The 22,854-nt window shown below is 37.9% G+C and overlaps 1 protein-coding gene and 1 pseudogene across 1 annotated transcript in view; one reads left to right on the plus strand and one right to left on the minus strand.

Annotated features, from left to right (window-relative positions):
• XKR9 (XK related 9) overlaps positions 1-22,854 on the plus strand; it is a 45,451-nt gene that overhangs the window by 18,962 nt on the left and 3,635 nt on the right. The window contains exon 3 of the mRNA XM_004449638.5: positions 16,530-16,750. Coding sequence (XP_004449695.1) covers positions 16,530-16,750 — 221 coding nt within the window. The remainder of the gene's footprint in view (positions 1-16,529; positions 16,751-22,854) is intronic.
• LOC101413261 (voltage-dependent anion-selective channel protein 2 pseudogene) lies at positions 18,726-19,598 on the minus strand (annotated as a pseudogene).

The raw sequence follows: 22,854 nt of genomic DNA on the forward strand, positions 1-22,854 counted from the left end.
AATTTGCATGAATCTGTTTGATTAGTTGTCTCAAATCCCGTGTCTCATCTGGGGCTTTGATATAGTCTTTGGTTGGGCTATTTCTTCCATTTTCCTAGTATGGCTTGTAATTTTTTGCTGATTTCCAGGCATCTGATTATGATGCTGAGTTTACTCAGATTTTCAATTTCTCTGACTTTCATGGGGATTTAGTGGTGAGAGGCTGTGTTACTGCTGTTCTTTGATTCTTGGTTTGATCTCCTCTGGGTCTTTAGGATTGTCCCTGTTAGTTGCTCAAATGTGGGCCCTGGATCCTTGGGTAGGGAGGCTGTAATGGCTGGAAAAAGCCTTTTACTTATTTACTTTTAATTTTCTCACATGTACTTCCTTGTTTGGCCAGCAGATGGTGCTCTTTGGCAGGCCTCTCAATTCAAACCTTGTGTTTGCTGCAACATAGACCAGATCACTGTGGTAGAGGGTCCTGTCTGGAAACTAAGAGCTTCGTAATTAAAACTTTCTCAGAAGCCATTCTCAAACCTTTGCTGGCAGTATCCTCCCTTTTCCTGGGTAGGAAATAATTCCACTTCCCTCTGCTTCTTTAACAACCAGTCCCAGTCAGTAGAAAGGGATTTTGAGAGGGCCAGATCTTTTTAGTTCCTTGCTGATTCCTAAGACAGACAATGGTACAGCCTCTCCTGTCCTTGAAGGGCTCATGGAACATAGCAGACCAAATTTGTCAGTCAAAAGCTGATTCAGCCTTAAGCTGTGCCTCTCTCTTTTCCCTTTCCTTCAGAGGTGGATCCCTGGTGTCCCCTTTGTAGTTGCCAGCCCTGAGGCCTGAGAATTCAAAAGTGTCTTTAGGGTGGGGGGCATGCCAACATTTGCAGCTGTGGCTTTTAATTCACAGTTTTGTCATCGCAATTCTTTTCCTTTGCCCCTCTTTCTTTTGGGTGGTGTCCAGCCTTCCCCTGGGGCCCTAAACCCTAGAAGATTTTTCCAGGTTATTTCTGCTTGTCTTCTAGCCATTTTTCTGCAAGAGGTGAGAGTCCTGTGTCTTTCTAGTCCACCATCTTCCTTACTTCACCCTTTTTGACCTTTGGGTTTTATCTGTCATATCTTATTTTCACCACTCTTTTTAGTTACTTTTATTGATATAATACTCATTTCTAGACTCTCTTCCAAGTCTCTGTCTCCTGTATTTTTTTTCAGGCTGTAGCACTCCATTGAACATTTCCTGCAAAGCTGGTCTCTAGGTTACAAAACTCTGTTTCTATTTATCAGTGAATATTCTAAACTTGCCCTCATTTTTGAAAGACAGTCTTGTCTGATATAAGATTCTTGGTTGGCAGTTTTTCTCTTGCAGTATCTTAAATATTTCATACTACTGCCTTCTTGTCTCCATGGTTTCTGATAAATAATCAGCACTTAATTTTATTGGACATCCCTTTTATGTGATGCATTGCTTTTCTCTGACTGCTCTCAGGATTCTCTTTATTTTGGCATTTGACATTCTGACTAGTATGTGTCTCAGAGTAGGTCTATTCAGATTTATTCAGATGGGAGTACTTTTTCTCCTTGGACATGGATATCCATGCCCTTCAGTAGGGTTGAAAAATTTTCTACCATTATTTCCTCAGATATTCCTTCTGCCTCTTTTCCTTTCTCTTCACCTTCTGGGACACTCATGACATGTATGTTTGCAAGTCTCTTGTCATCATTTAGTTCCCTGAGGCCTATTCAATTTTTTCCTTTTTCTTTTCTTTGCCTGCTCTTTTGTGCTTTTGCTTTCAGAGGCCCTGTCTTCAAGCTCAATGATCCTTTCTTCTGCCTCTTCAAATATGCTTCTACATGTCTCCAGTGTATTTTTAAATTCATTTATTGCACCTTTCATTCCCATAAGATCTGCTATTTTCTATGTGTGCTTTCAAATTCTTCTTTGTACTCAGCCAGCGTCTTCTTAATACCCTTAATTTCTTTAGCCATCTCATTGAATTTATTAAGAATATCTCTTTAAATATCTATGGTTAATTGTCTTAACTCCCTTATGTCACCTGAAGGCTTAGGTCATTCCTGGATCATATTTTCCTGTTTCTTGGTATGGACTGTAATTTTTTGTTGGTGTCTCAGCATCTGATATACTAGACGTATTTAGTCTAGACTCAGTTTCTCTTTAGTCTAAGGTTTTCTGTTTGATTGGCTTTGTGCTACAGCTCCTCTTTGATACTTGTTCAGCTTAATTTGGAACTTTATATGGGTTGTGCTTAGCCAATCTGATTTTTTTCTGCTCTTTTTCATCACTTTCTTGCCCTTTCTCCCTTGCTGTTTGTGGAGTAGGAACTGAGGATGTGGTTGGTGCTGTAGGCTGTGGAGCCTGAAGCTACCTGCATTGCCCCAGGACCCAATTAAGCTTCTCCCACCTTTCTCCCCTGCTAGGGGTAGGAAAAGAACTGCATCCGTGTGCAGTAATTCAAGCCGTGCAGATCAAAACTGCCTTTAGTTTTCCAGAGAGACTGATGAAACTTCCCACCCCTTCTTCCCCTGTCTGGGGATGGAGCCCCAGGTATGGGCAGTAAACTAAGTTATGTTGTTCAGAACTGGCCGCAGTTGTCCAGATATAGTGATGAAGCACCAGCCCTCCTCATCCCCTGCCAAGGGGCAGGGATGGAGCCACAGGTGTGCCTGAGAATTTAGACTGTGTGGGCTGACAGTGATTGACGTTGCCCAGAGTCACTGAGGGAGCAATGTCCCTCCTCTTGCCATGTCAGAGATGGGGATGGATCAAGAGATACGTCCAACAGTCTAGTCCATGTAGGCCAAAAGCAGCTGAAGTTGTCTGGAGAGTTTGAGGGAACATTGGCCCTTATGTCCTGTCAGAGGTGGGGATGGAGCCATAGGAGTGCTCACCAATCTAATCCTTGTGGTCTGAAAGTGGCTACAGTTGCCCAGAAAGGCTGAGGAAACACCGCCTCCCCTCCTGTCCTATTGGTGGTAAGGATGTAGCCACAGGTTTTCCCAACAATCTAGTCAGTGTGGGCTGAAAGCACCTGCAGTAGCCCAGAGAGGCTGGGTAAACACCTCCCTCCTTATCCTGTCAGGACATGGAGATCGAGCCATAAGTACCCATCAATCTAGTCCATGAGGGCTAAAAGTGACTACAGTTGCCAGGAGAGGCTGGTGCATGTCTTCCTAGCTTCCTCCCTGCCAGAGGCAGGGCTGTAGCCTACTTCAGGGCAGCAATCTGACCTGAGTTGTAAGAAGACAGTCCCTACCATCACTGTAATTTTCAGTTAACCCTGCATTCCCTCCTGCTAGGGATGGAGTCAAAATGGATGCTACCTTTCTGACTTGGACAGGCTCAAACATTAGCTGTCCTTGTGGCTGGACTTTAGCCAGTCAAATTTACTAATTAATTAGTGAAGTTGGTGCCTGACCATATTTTTCTCCCCCATTTTTGGGAAATGGAGCTTCCAACTCCTGCCAGGCAATAGCTACTGCCAGGCAATAGTACCACCAGTGGGGAATGGGCACCAGCCTCTGTGGTGTGGAGTGCACTATTCACAAATCTTCACTGCAGATATGCAATCTCCTTCCTTTCTTCCAAGGTTGTTGTAGGATACGCTTCTGGTTTCCTCTTCCCCCAAACAGGTGATTTTGGTGGCACTAGCTGATTACTAACTGTACAGTAGGATGAACTGACTCTTGGAGATCCTTACTCTGCTGCCATTTTGCCCCTCCTCCCTGGATGTTGAATTTTGCTAAATACTTTTCTATAACCTATTGAAATGATTATATGCTTTTTCATTAATTCACTTTTCATTTATTGACTCATTTCATTGCTTGATTGAAAGTTGTTCAGTCAACTTTGCATTCCTGGGGTAGAACTCAGTTGATCATGATTTTTTTATGCATTCCTGAATTTCCTTTGCAAATATATCTTTAAGCATTTTTGTGGCCATATTCATGAGAGGGATATTGGCCTGTAATTTTTTCTTATAATATTATAAGAAAATATTATATTTTATTTATTATATTTATTTCTCCCCACCACCTCTGTTCCCCCTGTTGTCTGTTCTCTGTGTCCATTCTCTGTGTATTCTTCTGTGTCTGCTTGTATTCTCCTTAGGTGGTTCCAGGAACCGATCCTGAAACCTTCCGGAGTGGGAGAGAGGCTTTTACTCTCTTGTGCCACCTCAACTCCCTGTTCTGCTATGTCTTCTTATTTTCTCTCCTTTGTGTCTCTTGTTGCATCTTCTTGCTGTACCAGCTCTCAGCATCAGGTGGCACTCCTGCGCAGGGTGGCTTTGCAGCATGGGCTCGCGCTCCACGTGGACCAGCACACCACATGGGCCAGCTTGCCCTCACCAGGAGGCCCTGGGTATCAAACCCTGGACCTCCTGTATGGTAGATGGGAGCCCAGTTGTTTGAACCACATCCATTTCTCATTTCTTATAATATTTTTGATAGGTTTTAGACTGGTCTTATGCTGTCCTCATACAAAAATTGGGAAGTGTTCCTTTATTTTCTAAAGGAGTTTGTACAAGATTGGTATTATTTCTTCCTTAAATATTTGATAAACTTTATTGGACAGAGTTAATCAAATTTTCTTTGATAGATATAGAGCTGTTCAGATTTTGTTTGATCCATGTCTGTTGCTGCCTCCCTTCACCCCTCCTCCTTGCTTTTGTTATCTCCCTTTTCCAGCCGTTGCTATCCTTCCCGCCAGTCCCGTCCACTTAGCCAACTCATAATCTGCCCTTTCTTAATCACCGCCTACTTCATAGCTGCCTGCACAGTTCCGCCTATCCACTACCGCCCCGTAGTTTACCCGCCCCAATTCCTACCCCTCCCTTGACCCGACCTTATATAATCAAGTGTATTTCCGCAATAAATTAGACTAGCTCATTCTCACAGGCTGTCTCCGTGGTTTTTACCGCGCGTCCCCCACGCCTGGAGAACCTAGGCCTACGCGTTGGCCTAGGGGCTCACCGCCGAGCCGTGGAAGCCCGCCCGGTCCTCGTAGGCTGCTAACTTAGAATAGCAGCCCACAGCAGGGGTTGCTAACTTGGAATAGCAGCTCACACATGTCAGTGTTAGTGAATTGTGTTTTTCAAGGATTTGTTCATTTCATAAAGTTATCCAATTTATTGGTATAAACTTGAACGTAATATTCCTTTTAGTACGCTTCTGATCACTCTAAGTTACTTAGTGATGTATCCTTTGCCATTCATAATACTGGCAATTTATATTCTCTCCCTTTGCTACCTCCCATCAGTCTTTCAAGAGGCTTATCAAATTCTTCAGTCTTTATTTATTTATTTAATTCCCCCCCTCCCCCGGTTGTCTGTTCTCTGTGTCTATTTGCTGCATCTTATTTCTTTGTCTGCTTCTGTTGTCGTCAGCGGCACGGGAAGTGTGGGAGGCGCCATTCCTGGGCAGGCTGCACTTTCTTTCGCGCTCGGTGGCTCTCCTTACGGGCGCACTCCTTGCGCGTGGGGCTCCCCTACGCGGGGGTCTTCAGTCTTTTCAAGAACCCAGTTTTGACTTTGTTCGTTTTTCTCTTTTTTTCCTAGTTCATTCATTTCTGCTTTTATCTTTATTATTTTTTTCCTTCTATGTACTGAAGGTTTCATATGCATCTCTTTTTTTTTTGAGCTCATTTCATTGGAAACTTACATCATTACTATTAACCATGTCTTCTTTTCTAATAAAAGCATTTAAACTATAAATTTCCCCCAAGCCCTGCATTAACTATACTCCGGACATTTTGATATGTTGTATTTTCATTAACTATCAGTTCAAAATGTTTTAAAATTATCCTTGTGATTTCTTCTTTCACCCAAGGATTATTTAGACTACTTAAAAATATTTCCAAATATTTGGTCTTTTATAGATATTTTAATATTGATTTTTAGTATAACTCCATTGTGATACGATAACATACTTTCTAAGATTTTAATCTTTTGAAATTTATTTAGATATTATTGCTTAGCATATGGTCCATCTTTAAGAAAGTTTCATGTGAACTTGAAACATGTATTTCTGCAGTGATTGATTGTAGAGTTCTGAGAGTGAAATTTAGTAAATGTAGATGGTAGTGTGATTCAGATATTCTAAATTCTTACTGATTTTGTGCCTAATTGTTGGAAATGTTGGGACAAATGGGTAGCCATTTGGAAAGAAATAACTTATGTACATTTTAATTGGACAATATTTTTCATACAAGTCAGGTCTAGGTTGTGCCTTAGGATGCATGATCCAGAAGAGAGTTTAGCCTCTTCTGTGATGGAGGTGAAATCTTCAGAATTACATTGATACAAACATAGGTGATGGTGTTGGGGGAATTTTTAAATGCTACAGGTTATTTCTTCAGCCCCCATGTATTAGTCAACCAAAGGGGTGCTGATGCAAAGTACCAGAATTCTGTTGACTTTTATAAAGGTATTTATTTGGGGTAGAAGCTTACAGTCACAAGGCCCTAAAGAGTCCCACTTAGGGTACCATAAGTGGTACTTTCTCACCCAAAGTCATTTGCCATGTGTTGAAGCAAGATGGCGGGCGATGTCTGTGAGGGTTCAGTCTTCCTCTTAAATCTCTGTGGTCCCATCCTCTTCCAATCTCAGCTGTAGGCTGAAGGGCCCTTCTCTTTCCTGAGCTTAACTGCTCAGAGCTCTGGTCTCTGTGGTTGCAAACTATCAGGCGAATGGCTTGGCTCTTTTCCCAGGATTCCAACGTTCAGAGCACAGTTCTCTTTTCTGCAGTGTCCTCTTTCTGTCTGAGTGTCTGCCCACCAAGGGGGCGGGGACTCAACATCCTACTGATGTGGCCAAATCAAAACCCCAATCTTAATTTAATCAAGTAAAAGCAAAACCTCTGAATCTAATAAAATCTAATTTTCCCAGAGGAACAGACGAGTTTACAAACATAACCCAATATCTATTTTTGGAATTCATAAATAGTATCAAACTGCCACACCCCCCACGGCCTTTGATGTGACAAAATATGGACTTTAATCCCTCCTAGCCAAAAGAAAGCCTGAAAAGATAAGCTAGAAAAGTTTTATTTCCAGAATAGTACTTTTACTTCCCAAACTCAAACCACAAAGTCAAAAAAAGGATTTTTCTCTGTGTACCTTATCAATAGACTATGGATTGTAGAAACTGATTAGAATAGAATAGGGAATAACCAGTATAAAGTCACCATCATATATGTAGCATTAGAATGTAAATGTTTTGTTTAACATTAGATTTGAGACAATTTAAGGCTGCATTTTATAGACTATTATCTAGGTAGAATGTAGTAGTTGTGCTCATATAAAAGTACCAGAATATATGGGAGAATTCTTTTATAACCCTGGAATGGGGAGGCCTTTCTAACAGTGACTCAGAATCCAAGAGCTATAAAAATTATAGACTTGACTATATAAAACGTGTTTGAATGACAAAAATCAAAAGCAAAGCTAGGGAAGCGGACTTGGCCCAGTGGATAGGGTGTCCTCTACCACATGGGAGGTCCGTGGTTCAAACCCCGGGCCTCCTTGACCTGTGTCAAGGCCCACGCACAGTGCTGATGCACGCAAGGAGTGTCCTGCCACGCAGGGGTGTCCCCTGCATAGGGGAGCCCCATGCACAAGGAGTGCGCCCTGTAAGGAGAGCCGCCCAGCGTGAAAGAAAGTGCAGCCTGTCCACGAATGGCGCTGCACACATGGAGAATTGATGCAGCAAGATGACACAACAAAAAGAAACTGATTCCCGTGCCGCTGACAACAACGGCAGCATACAGAAACAAGAACATGCAGCAAATGGACACAGAGAACAGACAACTGGGGTGGCGGGGGGGTAGGGGAAGGGGAGAGAAAGAAATAAAAAAAAAAAGTAAAGCCAAAAGAAGACAACATTAAAAGGGATTAATGTTGTTAATGTTGTTAAATACTTTCAAATTACAATAATTGAAATTTAATGTATTTTCAAATATAATAAAAGAGCTTTTGAAAAGAAAAAAGAATAATACTATCCATCCATTGAAAAATAGGCAGATAATAATAGGTGGTTCATAGGAAAGGAAATATTAATGGCTCTTAAACTGTATGAAAGTTGCTTAGCCTCATTCATAATAAAAATGCCAATTAAAACCACACCAGGATATTCTTTTTCACCAAAATCCAAGTTTTAGAACACTTTCTTGTTCAGGCATGGGAAAATAGGTACTCTTATAATTTGTTGATGGAATATGAATTGGTACAAACCATATGGAAGATATATTTGACCATATTACAAATGACAAAGAGGTTCCTCTTCTGGTAATTTATTATGCTTGCACATGTGCAGAATGGCATATATGAACAATTTAAAAATTTGTCACATTGTTTGTAATGGCAAACTACTGGAAACATCTCAATGTCTTTTGGTAGAGTATAAAGTATATTTATGCAATGGGATACTATATAGCTATAACAAAGAGTGAGGAAGTGCTCTAGTTATTGAAATGGAATGATCTCCAAGACATATTGCTAAATGAAAAGACAAGGTGCAAAGAGTACGTATGGTTTGCCACAATCTGTGTAAAAAGAATGAATAGAAATATATATTAATGTATTCATTTTTCTTTGTATATGCATAAAGAAACTTTAAAAGAATATATAAAGTAGTAACATTTTTCTGGTCATGAAGTAGGGTCAAAACTAGTAGTAGGGTCAAAACTAGTAATTGGGTGGTAGGAGTGCAATGTAGTCTTTTTATTTTTATAACTTTTTGTATTTTTATATTTTTAAATTATGTGAATATTTTGTCTAGTCAAACAAAAAAGAGAAAAGAAAAGATTGGATTAGGTTGGCTGTTAGTGAAAGATGCCATCTAGATAATACAAACACATTACCTTCTATCTGTTTTTTTCTTTCTCTTTCTATATACTTAATCCAGAAAGTGGCAGAATACTAAGGCAAATAGTGAAAAGTAATAAAAAATAAAACAGGTACATAAAAATGGACCAAATTATCTAAGGGTTTATTTAGTCTAATTATTGAAAAACTTGAGATTTGTTGTATTGTGGATTCATTTTCCAAAGATAAATGAGAAGGTACTAAGGAATAGATAAATTGAGTTTGTGTTGGGAAAGACAAGGCTGATATCAACTTCAACTATTGATTGGATGTATGTACTTGTTGCTGTTAGGTATACTGTTACCGCTCTGGGTTCATAAGTGGAACATTACCATTTTCTTTTGTATTTCCATTTTATGATTTGTGATGAAAACTACTTGTTTGCCAAAGGAGACTTTACCTTTGATGGTTATGTGATAGGTATTTGAATTATTTAAGATATGGATGTTATTTTTTGCTTCCTTTTAATATATGGTGAGAAAAAGTTCAAATTGTATAAAAGAATTTACAATGGAAGATCTTGCCTCCCACAGGACCCAAAACCCTTTTAAAAAAACTTTCTTAAGGGAGCATTAAATAGTTGAACTCTAAAAATTGTTTTTCTATTTAAAACTCCTTAGAGAGAGGTCATCTAGTAGTGTTCAAATTTCTTAGGGTTCACTATTTATGAAACTTCAGAATCTGAACCTTAATCTCAATCTCCAAGTATCTGGGGATTTTCTAGATATCTTAGTATTATTGATTTCTCCTTTAATTTCATTATGGTTAGTGAGGATACTTTTTTATGATTACAGTTTAAAAAAATTTATTAAGACATGTTTTCTAGCTTACTATATAGTTTAATTTGGTAAATATTTATGTGTATTTGAAAAGAATTTTTAATTTGCATTTATTTTGTGTAGTGTTGTAGAAATGTCAGTTAGGTTAATTAGGTTGACAATGTTAGGTTGATAATATCCTTTCAGATTTTCCTCCTCCTCTTCCTCCTCCTCCTTTTTCTTCCTTTTTGGTGGACTTGCCCTTTTAATTACTGAGAGAGAGAGGTATTAAAATCTTCAACTATGACTGTGAATTTGTCTTTTTCTCCTTTTACTTTGTTTTTTTGCTTCCTGTATATTTAAGCATCATTATTAGGTTCATACATATTAACGAATGCCATGTTTTCATGATAAGTTGACTCATTATTATCTCTGGTGATATTCCTTGATCTGGCATTTTTGTTTGGGATATTAATATAGTCATACTAATTTGTGTGTGTGTGATTTCCTTTCAAACTATGTGTCTTTATGTTTAAAGAGAGTGTCTTATAAATCACATAAAACTGCATCTTAACTTATTAAAAAATCCAGCCTAATGGTCTCTCATCTTTTAATTGGGGTGTTTAATTTTACAGGTAATTAAATTATTGATATAGTTGTCTTCTGGATTTTGTTGTTTAATATTAGAAGTCAGTCAACATACTTATCTCTTCCCTGTAAGTAATATGTCTTTTTTCTCTATCTTTTAAAATAAATTTTATCTTTTTATTTGATTTTAATCAGTTTAAGTAAGATATGTCTAAGTATGATTTTGCTTGTAATTTTTCTGCTTGAGTTCATTGAGCTTTCTGTGTCTGTGTGTTGCTGATTTTGATCAAATTTGGAAAATATTTTTGGCCTATAATTCTTAAGTATTTTTTTTCTGCCGCATTTTCTCTTTCCTACAGAAAATCTAATTGACCTAAGTTATTAAGGTTCTGTTCATTTTTTTCCAGTTTTTTTCTTTCTGTTCTTTAGTTTGGGTGTTTTCTGTTAACCTGTCTTCAAGTTCACTGATCCTTACTATTGTTGTTTTCAATTTATTGATAATCCCATCCAATGGATTAAAAGAAAAATCTCCCCTCCACCCCCTGAGATGGCTCCCTTATTTATTTGCTTGTTGTTTTTTTTACTCATTGTTTGTGTTCATTGTCTTTGCTTGTTGTGTGCTCATTGTCTGTTTTCTTTTTCTTTAGTAGGCACCAGAACCTGGGACCTCCTATGTGGGAGGCAGGCACTCTACTGGTTGAGCCACATTTGCTCCCTGCTTGTTTTTTGTTTTGTTTGTTGTCTGCTCGTTGTCTTGCTTGTTCTTTTGCTTTTTGTTTGCTTGTTTTTGCTCACTGTCTGCTTGTTGTTTGTTTGTCTTCTTTAGGAGGCACTGGGAACTGAACCCAGGACTTCCCATATGGGAGGGGGCGCTCAACTGCTTGACCCCCATCTGCTCCCCCACCAGTGGATTTTTATTTCATGTATTCCATTTTTCAGTTACAAGATTTCCATTCGTTCTTTTTTTTTTTTTTAAAAGACTTATTTTATTTATTTCTCTTCCCTCCCCCCGGTTGTCTGTTCTCTGTGTTCATTTGCTACGTTTTCTTTGTCCTCTTTTGTTGTTGTCAGCAGCATGGGAATCTGTGTCTCTTTTTTGTTACATCATCTTGCTGCATCTGCTCTCCGTGTGGGCGGCGCCGTTCCCAGGCAGGCTGCACTTTCTTTCGCCCTGGGCGGCTCTCCTTACGGGGCACACTCCTTGCGCGTGCGGCTCCCCTATGCGGGGGACACCCCTGTGTGGCACAGCACTCCTTGTGCACATCAGCACTGTGCATGGGCCAGCTGCACACGGGTCAAGGAGGCCCGGGGTTTGAACCGCGGACCTCCCATGTGGTAGACGGATGCCCTAACCACTGGGCCAAGTCCGCTTCCCTCCATTTGGTCTTTTACTCCAGTTTTTATCTCTCCTGAAATTTCTGATCTTTCACCAATTAGATCATTTTTCTTCCCTGTAGATTCTTTTATATATTTATTGGTTATTTTAAAGTCTTTGCTAATTTCAATATCTGCATCATCTGTGGTGTATTTTTACTAACTAATTTTTCTCTTTATTATGGGTCACATTTTCCTGCTTATTTCCATGTCAAGTATTTTAAAAAACTGTATAGTAGGTATTGTAATTGATACTTTGTAGAGACTCTGGTTTCTGTTATCTTCCTCTGAATAGAAAGCATACAGTTAAAGTACGGGTGAACTACCTTGATGTTTTACAGAGGCTTGATGTAGGCTTTGTTGGGAAGGGCTGTTTTGTTTTTTGCCTTTGGTTCTAGGGAAAAGCCCTTAGTCCTGAGATATGCTCTATATTCCTAAGGTGTGGCCCTATCACAATTTCAATGGAAGGTCTGTGGTATTTACTAAGCCCCTTTAATTTGGCAGAGCTCAAACTCCAAACTCTTCCCTGTAGTGGGCAGCTGCTGAAATCTCTACTTAGTTTTTTCAGGCTTCCAGCTGTTCCCTCAGTTCCTTATAGTCTTACCCTACATATGCACAGTTTAGAGGTCAGCCAAGGATTTGTATATGCAGATTTTCTGGTTCTCTATTCTGAGGCTTCCTCTTTACTGGGATTTCCCCCTTATTTTCTAGCCATTCTGGCAGACTCAACGTAGTCCTCTGACTCTTTGGGCCAATAGGATTGACTTTCTGCTTAAGCTTTGGATTGTGGGGTGCCTTTTGAGGAAAATCAGGATAAATGTAGATCTCAGGCAGTGAGGTTCCCCTATTTCAAAGATTAAATACCTTTAAGTTTCTTTCTATCTTTGGTTTGCTCTTCCATGCCTTCAGTTTTCTTTCTTATTTTGTCTACAATTTATCATTGTAATTATGGGAAGATTAGTCTGATGTAAATTACTCTACTATTATTGGAAGCCAGAGCTATTTTTAAAAATCTCAATGAAAGAATATGTTGCAGATAAAATGTGCTAAGAAAGTTCCCTCTGTTTCTTTTTCTTTTGCTTCTTTATCATTTGACCCATAAACTGATACTGTATCCTCCTGATTTTTTAAAAAGTGTGTTCATCCTCTACCTTTCCATGAAATTACCCTCAAATAAGCTGTGCTTTGTATTGATTTGCCATTAATTGTTACAGAATTGGAAAATCTTCCTCCCTAAAGTCATTGGAAATGTGAATGTGCACATCTATTATTAGCCTTATCTGTTTTGTGTTTGTTTAGTAGACATTTATATAGCACTTAACATGTGCCAGGCACTGGTCTAAGCATTTTACATATATTAACTCATTTCATCCTCACATCTATCTAATGAGGTAGGAACAGTGATTATCCCCGATTTTCAGATGAGGAAACTGAGGCACAGAGAATTTAATCTAGGAAGTGGTAGAGTCAGGATTTTCACCCAAGCATTCTGTTTTTTCAGACTCCGTACTCTTAACCACTATGCTCTGCTACCTTTCTTGATCTATGCTGCCTATATTAATTATGCACTACATGTGTACCTGTTAATATTTGTGATTTTTTCCAAGATTTTCCATTAGTGGTTTTCATTTTAGTGGTTTATATGCCAGTTTAAGAACAGGGACTCACAATTATGCCAGATGTACAGAAAAGACTCAAACACAACTTTTCATTAGCGATTTCAACTATAAATCCTAAGCAGTATTAACTATTTCTTTTTTGAGGCTTTTCCAGCACATTAATTACACTTGTATTGAACAGTTATTTCTTTTTTTTTTTTTAAAGATTTATTTATTTATTTAATTTCCCCCCCTCCCCTGGTTGTCTGTTCTCGGTGTCTATTTGCTGCGTCTTGTTTCTTTGTCCGCTTCTGTTGTCGTCAGCGGCACGGGAAGTGTGGGCGGCGCCATTCCTGGGCAGGCTGCTCTTTCTTTTCAGGCTGGGCGGCTTTCCTCACGGGCGCACTCCTTGCGCGTGGGGCTCCCCACGCAGGGGACACCCTTGCGTAGCACGGCATTCCTTGCGCGCATCAGCACTGCGCATGGCCAGCTCCACACGGGTCAAGGAGGCCCGGGGTTTGAACTGCGGACCTCCCATATGGTAGACGGACGCCCTAACCACTGGGCCAAAGTCCGTTTCCCTGAACAGTTATTTCTTATGTCTTGTTTTGCAGCTAGTAGTTTAAAGGTTTGACCTTCCTTTTAGGTTTTAAGGTAATTGAGACTAGGGAGCATGTTATCATCATACTTGTAAGCATTCTTTCCTAGATTGGCATCTTGCCCACATTGACTGTGATGAACTATGTTATTCCAAAACTATGATGGCAAAAATATACTTCTCTTTTCCAAGCAAGGAATCTTTTCATATACAGATATGTATGTGTCCATCTTGTTTACATACATATATGTATGTATGTAATAGGAATATCTTATATTTGTATTTTGCTTTCAACTTTCCCAAGTCATTTTGTATCTGGTATCTTTTCAGTGAAAATATCATGAGCTTTCATTCATTCATTTATTCATTCATTCATTCAGAAAATATATTTTGAATACTTACTATGTGCCAGGCACTATTCTAGTTGCTTAGTATATAGCAATGAACAAAATAAAGTCTGTGCTTTCCTATAGATTGTATCCTTATGAGAAGATAAAGATCAAAAACAAAAATAATGATATTTAAGGTGGTAATAAATGCTCTAAAGAAAAATAAAATAGAGTAAAGGGATAGAATATAGTGGAGAATATTATCCTAGATGGTGTGACCCAGGAAATTATCTATGAGGAAGTGGCATTTGAGTAGAGACCAGAATGAAGCAAAGGAGCAAACTTTTAAAAGATCTCTACTAAGAAGAACTCCACACACCAGGAACAACAGAGACAAAGGCTGTTATGTTGGGAAAAACAACAAGAAGGCCTTTGTATTTTTTGAAAGATTTATTTTATTTATTTCTCCTCACCCCCAATTGTCTGCTCTCTATGTCCATTCACTGTGTGTTATTCTGGGTCCACTTGCATTATCTGGCAGAACTGGGAAACTGCATCTCTTTTTGTTGCCTCATCTTGCTGTGTCAGCTCTCTGCATGTGTGGTGCCACTCCTGGGTGGGCTGCGCTATTGTATTTTGAATGCCACACTGGAAGCATGGGAGAAATTAGGTTGGAAAGGTAGTGATGGTAGTGGGTATGGAAGGCAGATCTTGGAGGGCCTTGTAAGGTGTGGTAAGGACTTAGGGTTTTATTCTAAGTTTGGTGGGAAGTCATTGGAAATTTTTGAACACAGGTGCAACATCTGAGTTAAGGTTAAAAGGTTTAATCTTGACGCTGTGCAAAGAATAGTTTGTATGGGGAACAAGAATAGAATCAGAGAGACCAAATATGAGGCTCTTAAAATAATCCAGGCTAGAGATGTTGGCAGCTTAAACCAGTGGATAGTAATGGTTGAGGTGGTAAGAAGTGTTTAGATTCTAGATATATCTGAAGTTAGAGCCAAGAGCCAAGAAGAGAACTTGCTGAGGAATTAGATATAGGATATGAGAAAAAGAGAAGAGTTGGACATTATTCTCAAGGCCTTTTTTTTTTGCCTGAGAAACATGGTGAATGGGTAGGATCAATTACTGAAATTGGAAACACTACCAGGATCAAGTTGAAACAGGATATATATCACTATTACCTTTATTTTATTTATGAGGAGGAAACTGAGATGTAGATAAAAGTTTTGATAGACTTTGAACTAGAATCTTAGTTACTTTACTGCTAGCCAAGATTTCTTCTAAATAAACGTCTTAAATTATTTTTACTTGCTTTAGGATAGTTCATGTTCATTTAAAAATTCTTCCAAAAGAGCCTAAGCAGAGATGTTTGTAGATGTCCTTGAAGTTTTATATCTTTTCTGGGATGATAATGGTTAAAAGGTCTAGTACCTTGTAAGTACTGGTTCATTATTTACTGAATTAGATTGAAAAAGGATTCAATCTCTTCTTCAGCCTTGACATTATCATGAAAACATGCATGTGTGTTGTATGTAGAGAAATTGCATGAAGCGAAAGTAGCAGTTTGCCTTTGAGAAAGTAATGGTTAAGACTTGGAATCGTAAGATCTGGGTTTGCACCTAGTCTCTCCTGTACTGTCTGTGTAATTTTTAGCAAATCACTCTACTTGTTCACAGATAGTTTGTCCATCTGTGAAATGGGAATAATTCACCAATTCCTCTCCCATAATTACTGTGAAGATGAAATGAAATGAGATCATGTATGCTTAACAGGCCTAGCACAGAATTGGCATGCAGAACATGTGGTAAAAGTTTATGGAGTCTGAATCTCAGTAAAGCCACCATGAGATGTTCACAAAATTTAGATTATTCTGTAGTTGAGCAAATTTGTGGAAAAATTCTTCTTAAATACATATTGCTTTTTTCAAAATCATGTATATTAAAATACATGTTTTAGTTTTCTGAATGCTAAAATATTCCATACAATGGGTTGGCTTAACAACTGGAATTTATTGGCTCATGGTTTCAGAGGCTAGCTTGCATCTTCCTGGATTTGGTATCTTCTGGTCAGCAGGCAATCTTTGGGGTCCCTTAACTTTTCCATCACGTGACAATGAATATGCAGCATCTTTTTCTATCAGGGTCAGTTGACTTTCAGCTTCTTGCTCTTCCCATGACTTTTCTTTTCATTTCTAATTTCCTTTGCTTATGAACACTTTGGCCATATTCATTAAGGCCCACTCTTGTTCAGTTTGGGGACACCTGAACAAATAAAATCTTCAAAGGTCCTATTTACAAAATGGGTTTATACCCACAGGGCCCGGAGTTGGGACCTGAACATGTCTTTTGTGGGGGACATGATTCTGTTCCCCCATACATGTTATAAAGGATCTATTACTGAAGATAAATGTTCATGTTTACTTTACAGGTATTGGCTTGCCTTGAAAAAGGGTTACTGTGTGACTTTCAAATATAGCAACAAAACTAATAACATCATGGAAGAGCAAATTGATCCATATAAAGAAGTTATAGATGGAGTGACTGATTTGAGTATGCTCAGGTTATTTGAGACCTACCTGGAAGGCTGCCCACAACTTGTTCTTCAGCTGTACATCTTTATGGAGCATGGTCAAGCAAATTTCAGTCAATGTAAGTCTTTCTTTTCTTAACACTCTATATTAGATGAATGCCAGTGAGATCTTAAAGTCAAAACTTAGTAGTGGCTGTTAGGATTTTTAAATTGTTTTTCTTTAAAAAATGCAAGTATAGTCTTATGGTTCAAATATCAAAAAGTATAAAAAGTTATATTCTCCCACCCCTTCCTTCCTCCCCTTTCTTCATCTTCCTCAACAGGAAACTATTATCTTTGTCAGTTCTTTGTTGATCCTTTCAAATATTTAAAAAATATATATATTCTTATTTCTCTTTTTTCTTTTATACCTGTGGTAACATAATGTAAAAACTGTCTTTGCATTTTTCACTTAGTAGGTTTTCTTGATCTACCCATCTCAGTACCTTGAGAATTCTTGCATGCATTTTTGTGCATGGCATTGCAAATATTTTTTGTACTATAACTTATTTAATGAACCTCCTATTTACATCTAGGTTGTTTCTAATATCTTATTATTGCAAAAGTGCTGCAATGAATAATCTTATACATGCAACATTTTACATGTGTGAAGTATATCCATAGGGCAAATTCACAGGTGAAAGTGTAAATGCAAGCTAACTGGTGAATGTATTCTAGTTGGCCAACAAATTTGCTTGTTTATAGCAGATTTCCTTATTAAGGTAAATTGATCATTCTTTAGTACAGTTTAGTATTTCCATTATTCTTTTAAAATCTTTTAATAGGTATTTAATTTGAGGTTTAAGAAATCATCATAATCCCAATTTTTATTACTGACTAGGGTTTCATGCAGACTTGGATTTATTTCAGAGGAGCAGATTGTCTTCTTTCCTGGAGTTCCCACTGTGCTGGACTCACCTGTGAGATCAGCTTATCCTCCCAGTTTCCCTTTCCCAATATCCCATAAACCTCTTAGGCTTTGCCTTTCTAATATTTTTACCTTTACCCTGATAGTAAGATACTGAGATGAACTTACTGTGTGTGAGGTCTCTTTTTTCCTCCTTATGCAAATCATGAGTTAGGACTTAAATGTTCTGTATCATATAGTTACTCAAGTTAGAAGTTCAACATTAGAGATTATAACCTGTATTATAATGCATCTATTAATGATTCTGAGTCCTATATGGCATTTGGAACCACTTTCAGACCTTATAGAGATCCACTAAGAGTTATGTTTATGTTATGGTTCTATCCTTAGCCTTATAGTTCTTCCTAAAATAAGAAATTGAGGCATGTTAATTAAAAATATAAAAATGAGAAATAATTTAATTATTTAATATAATAGTAGAAGAATTGGCAAATAAATTACTGTAGACTGTTAGGAGGAAATGTTACGTAGTCACTACAGAAGTTTTAATGATACAGGAATGTAATTATATAATAAAATTTAAATAGAATGAAGTTTGTAAAATTTTCTACCAGCATAATTTTGAGGATAAAAAATAATTATTTTATAGAAAAATATCTCAAAGAAAATATGCCAAAATGTTAACTCTTGTTGCTTTGGAGTAGTAGGATTATGAATTTTTTCATCTTCTTTTTGCTTTCTGAATTTCTGAATTTTCTATAATAACCATCTGTTGTTTTGACAATCAGAAAAAAAACTCAAAATGTTAAAAAAATAAAGTTTATGTAGAAGCACTTTAGTAAGCAGAACATATTCTATTTTTTCACTTTTCATAAAGTTCTATTTCATTATAGAATAATACATTATTCTATAATAATACATTAAATACATAATATATGTAATACATAAAATACATTTAAATAATGTATAGGTTACTGCATGTTGGCAGTATTATTAGCTACATAACCAATTCAACTAGAAATCAGCTAACAAGTAACTGTGTAAATATTTGACATACAGCTCTTGTTTAGATCATCCTTTGTTTTGATCACCTTCCGGGGGGAGGAGGAGGAGGCCTGCTGGTCAAAAAGGAAATATATTAAGGTCACATCTTCTGATATCCATTCCCAGAGGTTTCTTTAGCTAGATTAAGCCTCCAACTCCAGGGCAAGTTTGTGGCCTCCAGCATTAATGCTCTTCCTATCTACCAGAACAGAGAGCGTGTCACACCATGCCTCAGAGTCGAAGTGTAGCCCACTTCAATTAAACTAGACTTGTTGACTTTTGTAGAAATAGAAGCAGTGGGATCCAACTGATATTTAGCTGCATTGCCAATATGAGCGCAGTTGGTTCCTGATGTATAAGGAAGGTTTACTGAAGTGTCAAGAACGTCACATACTTTCTGATAAATTGATCCTCCAAATTCTGTCCCTCATTGACGTTAGTGCGTAGCTGGAAGTCTCCAGTCCTAGAGCTCACTGCAAAATTATTCCTTGTCACCTTTGATTTGGCACTGTCAAAGGTCATCTGGTAACTAGCAAGCCAGTCCTCATAACCAAAGACAGCTGAACCACGGATTGCAGGTCTGACAAAATCAAAGTCAATATCATAACTGAGGTTTATACACTCCCTCTTGTAAGAAGACTTGATTTTACCACTTTCTTTCCCATGTTTGGTGAGAGGGTGATATCAAATGTTAGTTTCAAATCTTGAGAAATCTGGTCTTCTATTGTGACTTCTGTTCCCAGAGTGTTCCCAGTGTTCCATTTTTCTGTGAAAGTGAGACCATACTCACACCATTTGTATTTGGTCTCCAAGGTCCCAGTAACTTCATCAGTGTCTGTATTAGATGACCCAGATGTTGAGAATTCCATGCAACTGCATGACTTCGTTTTCACATCCAGGTTCACCAGACCAAAATCAAATCCTTTGTTGAAAATATTTCTGGAAGCTTTGCCAAGGTCAGCATATGATGGAGGAATATACATTGGCCATATGCAGCTTTGCCTGTAGGTCACCATTGCAAGGCCATGGGAAGGGGTGAACTGGTGTCTCCTGAGTGTGGCTGCTGCTGCAGCTCTGTTTGTAGCTGAAGCTGCTTGTTCAAGATAGGGATCCAGAACACACTCTTATTTCTGCTGCTTTCTGAAATTATGCTAAAAAGAATAAAGGAGTGAAAAGAATACAAATCCACAAGGGCAAAGAGAATCATAGTAGAATAACAGATTAGAAATAACAAAAATTTAGAAGATGGAAAGCAGATAGAAAACTTAGGCTATTCGAATCAGCCTTCCACTGAAAGGCTAAATTATTCAAATCAACCCTCCCACTGAAACTATCTAAAGATATTTGATAAAATATTTTGAAGTCTTTCAAAAAGCATCAAATATCTGGCAATATACAACAGGCCAGAAAATGAATGAAAGGAGAAACTCAGAATGAAGACATTTATATCTTGAGAGTTTTTGTTGAATCTTATAAACAAAAGCCACAGTTTGACGGTGGTGTGAAAGACAGAAAACAAAGCTCAGGGTCCTTATAAAGAGGCATGTCTGATAGTAAATCCTAATCCCATAAAGCTAGGACTCAAAGGATGCCTTCCTCTGGGAGGAGTGAAGTTGCCTACCTCACTTCCCACTTCCAGAAGATGCAAACAATGTTGCTTGATGCTGAGTAGTGTAGGGAAAAATTTCCCTGAGAATTTTTTTTTTTTTTTAAAGATTTTTTTTTTTTTTTTTTACTTATTTTAATTTCCCCCCCTCCCCTGGTTGTCTGTTCTTGGTGTCTATTTGCTGCATCTTGTTTCTTTGTCCGCTTCTGTTGTCATCAGCGGCACGGGAAGTGTGGGCGGCGCCATTCCTGGGCAGGCTGCACTTCTTTTCACGCTGGGCGGCTTTCCTCACGGGCGCACTCCTTGCGCGTGGGGCTCCCCCACGCGGGGGACACCCTTGCGTGGCACGGCACTCCTTGCGCGCATCAGCGCTGCGCATGGCCAGCTCCACACGGGTCAAGGAGGCCCGGGGTTTGAACCGCGGACCTCCCATATGGTAGACGGACGCCCTAACCACTGGGCCAAAGTCCGTTTCCCTTCCCTGAGAATTTATAACCATAAAATTTGCAATCAAAATTCACATCCTTTGACTAGTTCAAAAAATAAAAAACAAAAGCAGAAAGCCATCCAAACAAATTAACTAACAAAAGCCAATCTGTGAATATAGCTTAAAGTGTTCCCAGATCAATAGTGCCCCTAGGTGTCTGTCAGAAGCAGGTACAAATCCTCCCTAGAGGAATCTGCCTTCTCCTAGGCCTCAAATAATTTTCAAAATTGTTTTCCTAAGGAAAACGAAGGGTTTACAGTAGTTGATAGTACCAAAAGAAATAAGGCATCATGAGTAAGAACCAGCAGAATCAAAGAGGAAAAAACTCAAGTCTTTATATATTGGAAATTACCAGAGGCAGAGTACAACAAACATCCTGTTACATTTAAAAAAATAAATGATAACCTTGAAAATATGGAGGAGGAAACAATAAAAATGACTTTGTATTTGAAAAGAAATGAAAAAATTCAAGAATTAAAATTAGAAAATTAGCAAATTAGACACAATGGAATGATAGGGCAGGAGAAATTACCTAGATTATAGCCTCAGGAGACAAAGAGATGGTACAACATAAAAGATATATTAAGAGACATGGAAGGGGGCTAGGTGTAGCTCAGTGGTTGAGTGCCTGCTTCCCATGTATGAGGTCCCAAGTTCATTCCCCAGTACCACCTCAAAAAAAAAAAAAAAAAAGAACGAGAGAGAGAGACATGATGAAAAGGTCTAATATACATTTCAGCAGAGTCCCCGAAGGAAGGGAGAAAAAGAATGGGGTAGAGGCAATATTTGAAAAGTTAATGGCTGAAAATTTTGGAACTGAGGAAAAACACCTACTCACAAATTCAAGAAGCCCATCATTCAGAAGCAAACTAAAAAAATCCACACCATGGCATATCATAACTAAAGAAAATTCCAGAGAATCTATTTCAGACAGAACTAAAGTGTTCTGAGATAGAAGGAATAAAGAGCAAAGAAAGTAGTAAAGATGTAGATAAATCTAAAATGAACCTAGAATGAAAATATGGTGAGACATGAATGGAGTTAATGTCTTTAAATTCCTTGTATATTCCAAGAGAAAGGTAAAGTAGAGGTGTTCAATTCAGGTCTTTTTGGATTTAACACTAAAGCATTTGCAGAGACCCTGTGTAAGAAAAATAATATAATATGAAACAAAATTGGGTATGAAAGTAAGTATTTTAAGAGAATAAATCATTGCAATTTACAGATATAAGAAAGCTGTCAAACACCCAAAATTTCACAGCTGACAGGAGAGTAATCTATTTTTTATTATTTTAATATTATTTTCTTAAAATTTGGCTGCATATTATGGCTCTTGATTTATCAACAATTTTATAATATGGGGAAATTTTTAATTTAAAAAAGTTTTTTTCAACTTCACAACTTATTATTGACAATATCATGTATATTTTTTGGATTGTTGTAAAATTTGGGAAAACCTCAACTAATTTCTTCAATACCTGCTATGAAATTTCAGGATTAAAAAAAAATAAAGTGACTAATTTTATTGATTGAATTGATAACATATTAACTAGCTTGTCAGTTTCTCACTTAGTGCATATTGGGAGTTTTATGCTTTTTTTTCTTTCTTTCTTTTTTTTTTACTGAACTCAGCAGTTAGTATTAAATCAGAAAGTAACTAAGTTTTTGTATAGATGTGATTGGACAAGATCATTTCAGACTGCAGGAAATTTTATAAGCAAAAGTATGGTTTGTCAGAGACAAAGAATCCCATTTGGACAGAGTGTAGTGTGCATGTAGGGCAGTAATTATGATCAGGACAAATATGTTGGAAGCAGGTAGGTAAGGAAGAAATGAAAAATAGTGTCAAACCAATAGTATCAACTGACTGAGTATAGACCAGCATGCCCTAATGTTAAGAAATAAAAGGCCTGTTGATGGCATTCTTATGTAAAAGGCAATGTAGTGAATAAGATCCAGCAATCTGCATGAGAATCCTAGCTCTGCCCATTACTAATCTTAATTATTCAAGCAGACTTTGCAAATGTATCCTATTAAACCTAAACTAACTGTATTCTCAGTTGTATTTCCCTTTAGCTAACTCCCCACAAGGCCTACAGGTGCTTTAATACATCAAGGGAAAATGTAGTAGAGGCAAGTAGGTGTAGAAAGATAGGAAAGTTAACTGCAATTAAAATAT

The sequence above is a fragment of the Dasypus novemcinctus genome, chromosome 14 (assembly GCF_030445035.2).
Source record: "Dasypus novemcinctus isolate mDasNov1 chromosome 14, mDasNov1.1.hap2, whole genome shotgun sequence".
Classification (NCBI taxonomy): domain Eukaryota; kingdom Metazoa; phylum Chordata; class Mammalia; order Cingulata; family Dasypodidae; genus Dasypus; species Dasypus novemcinctus.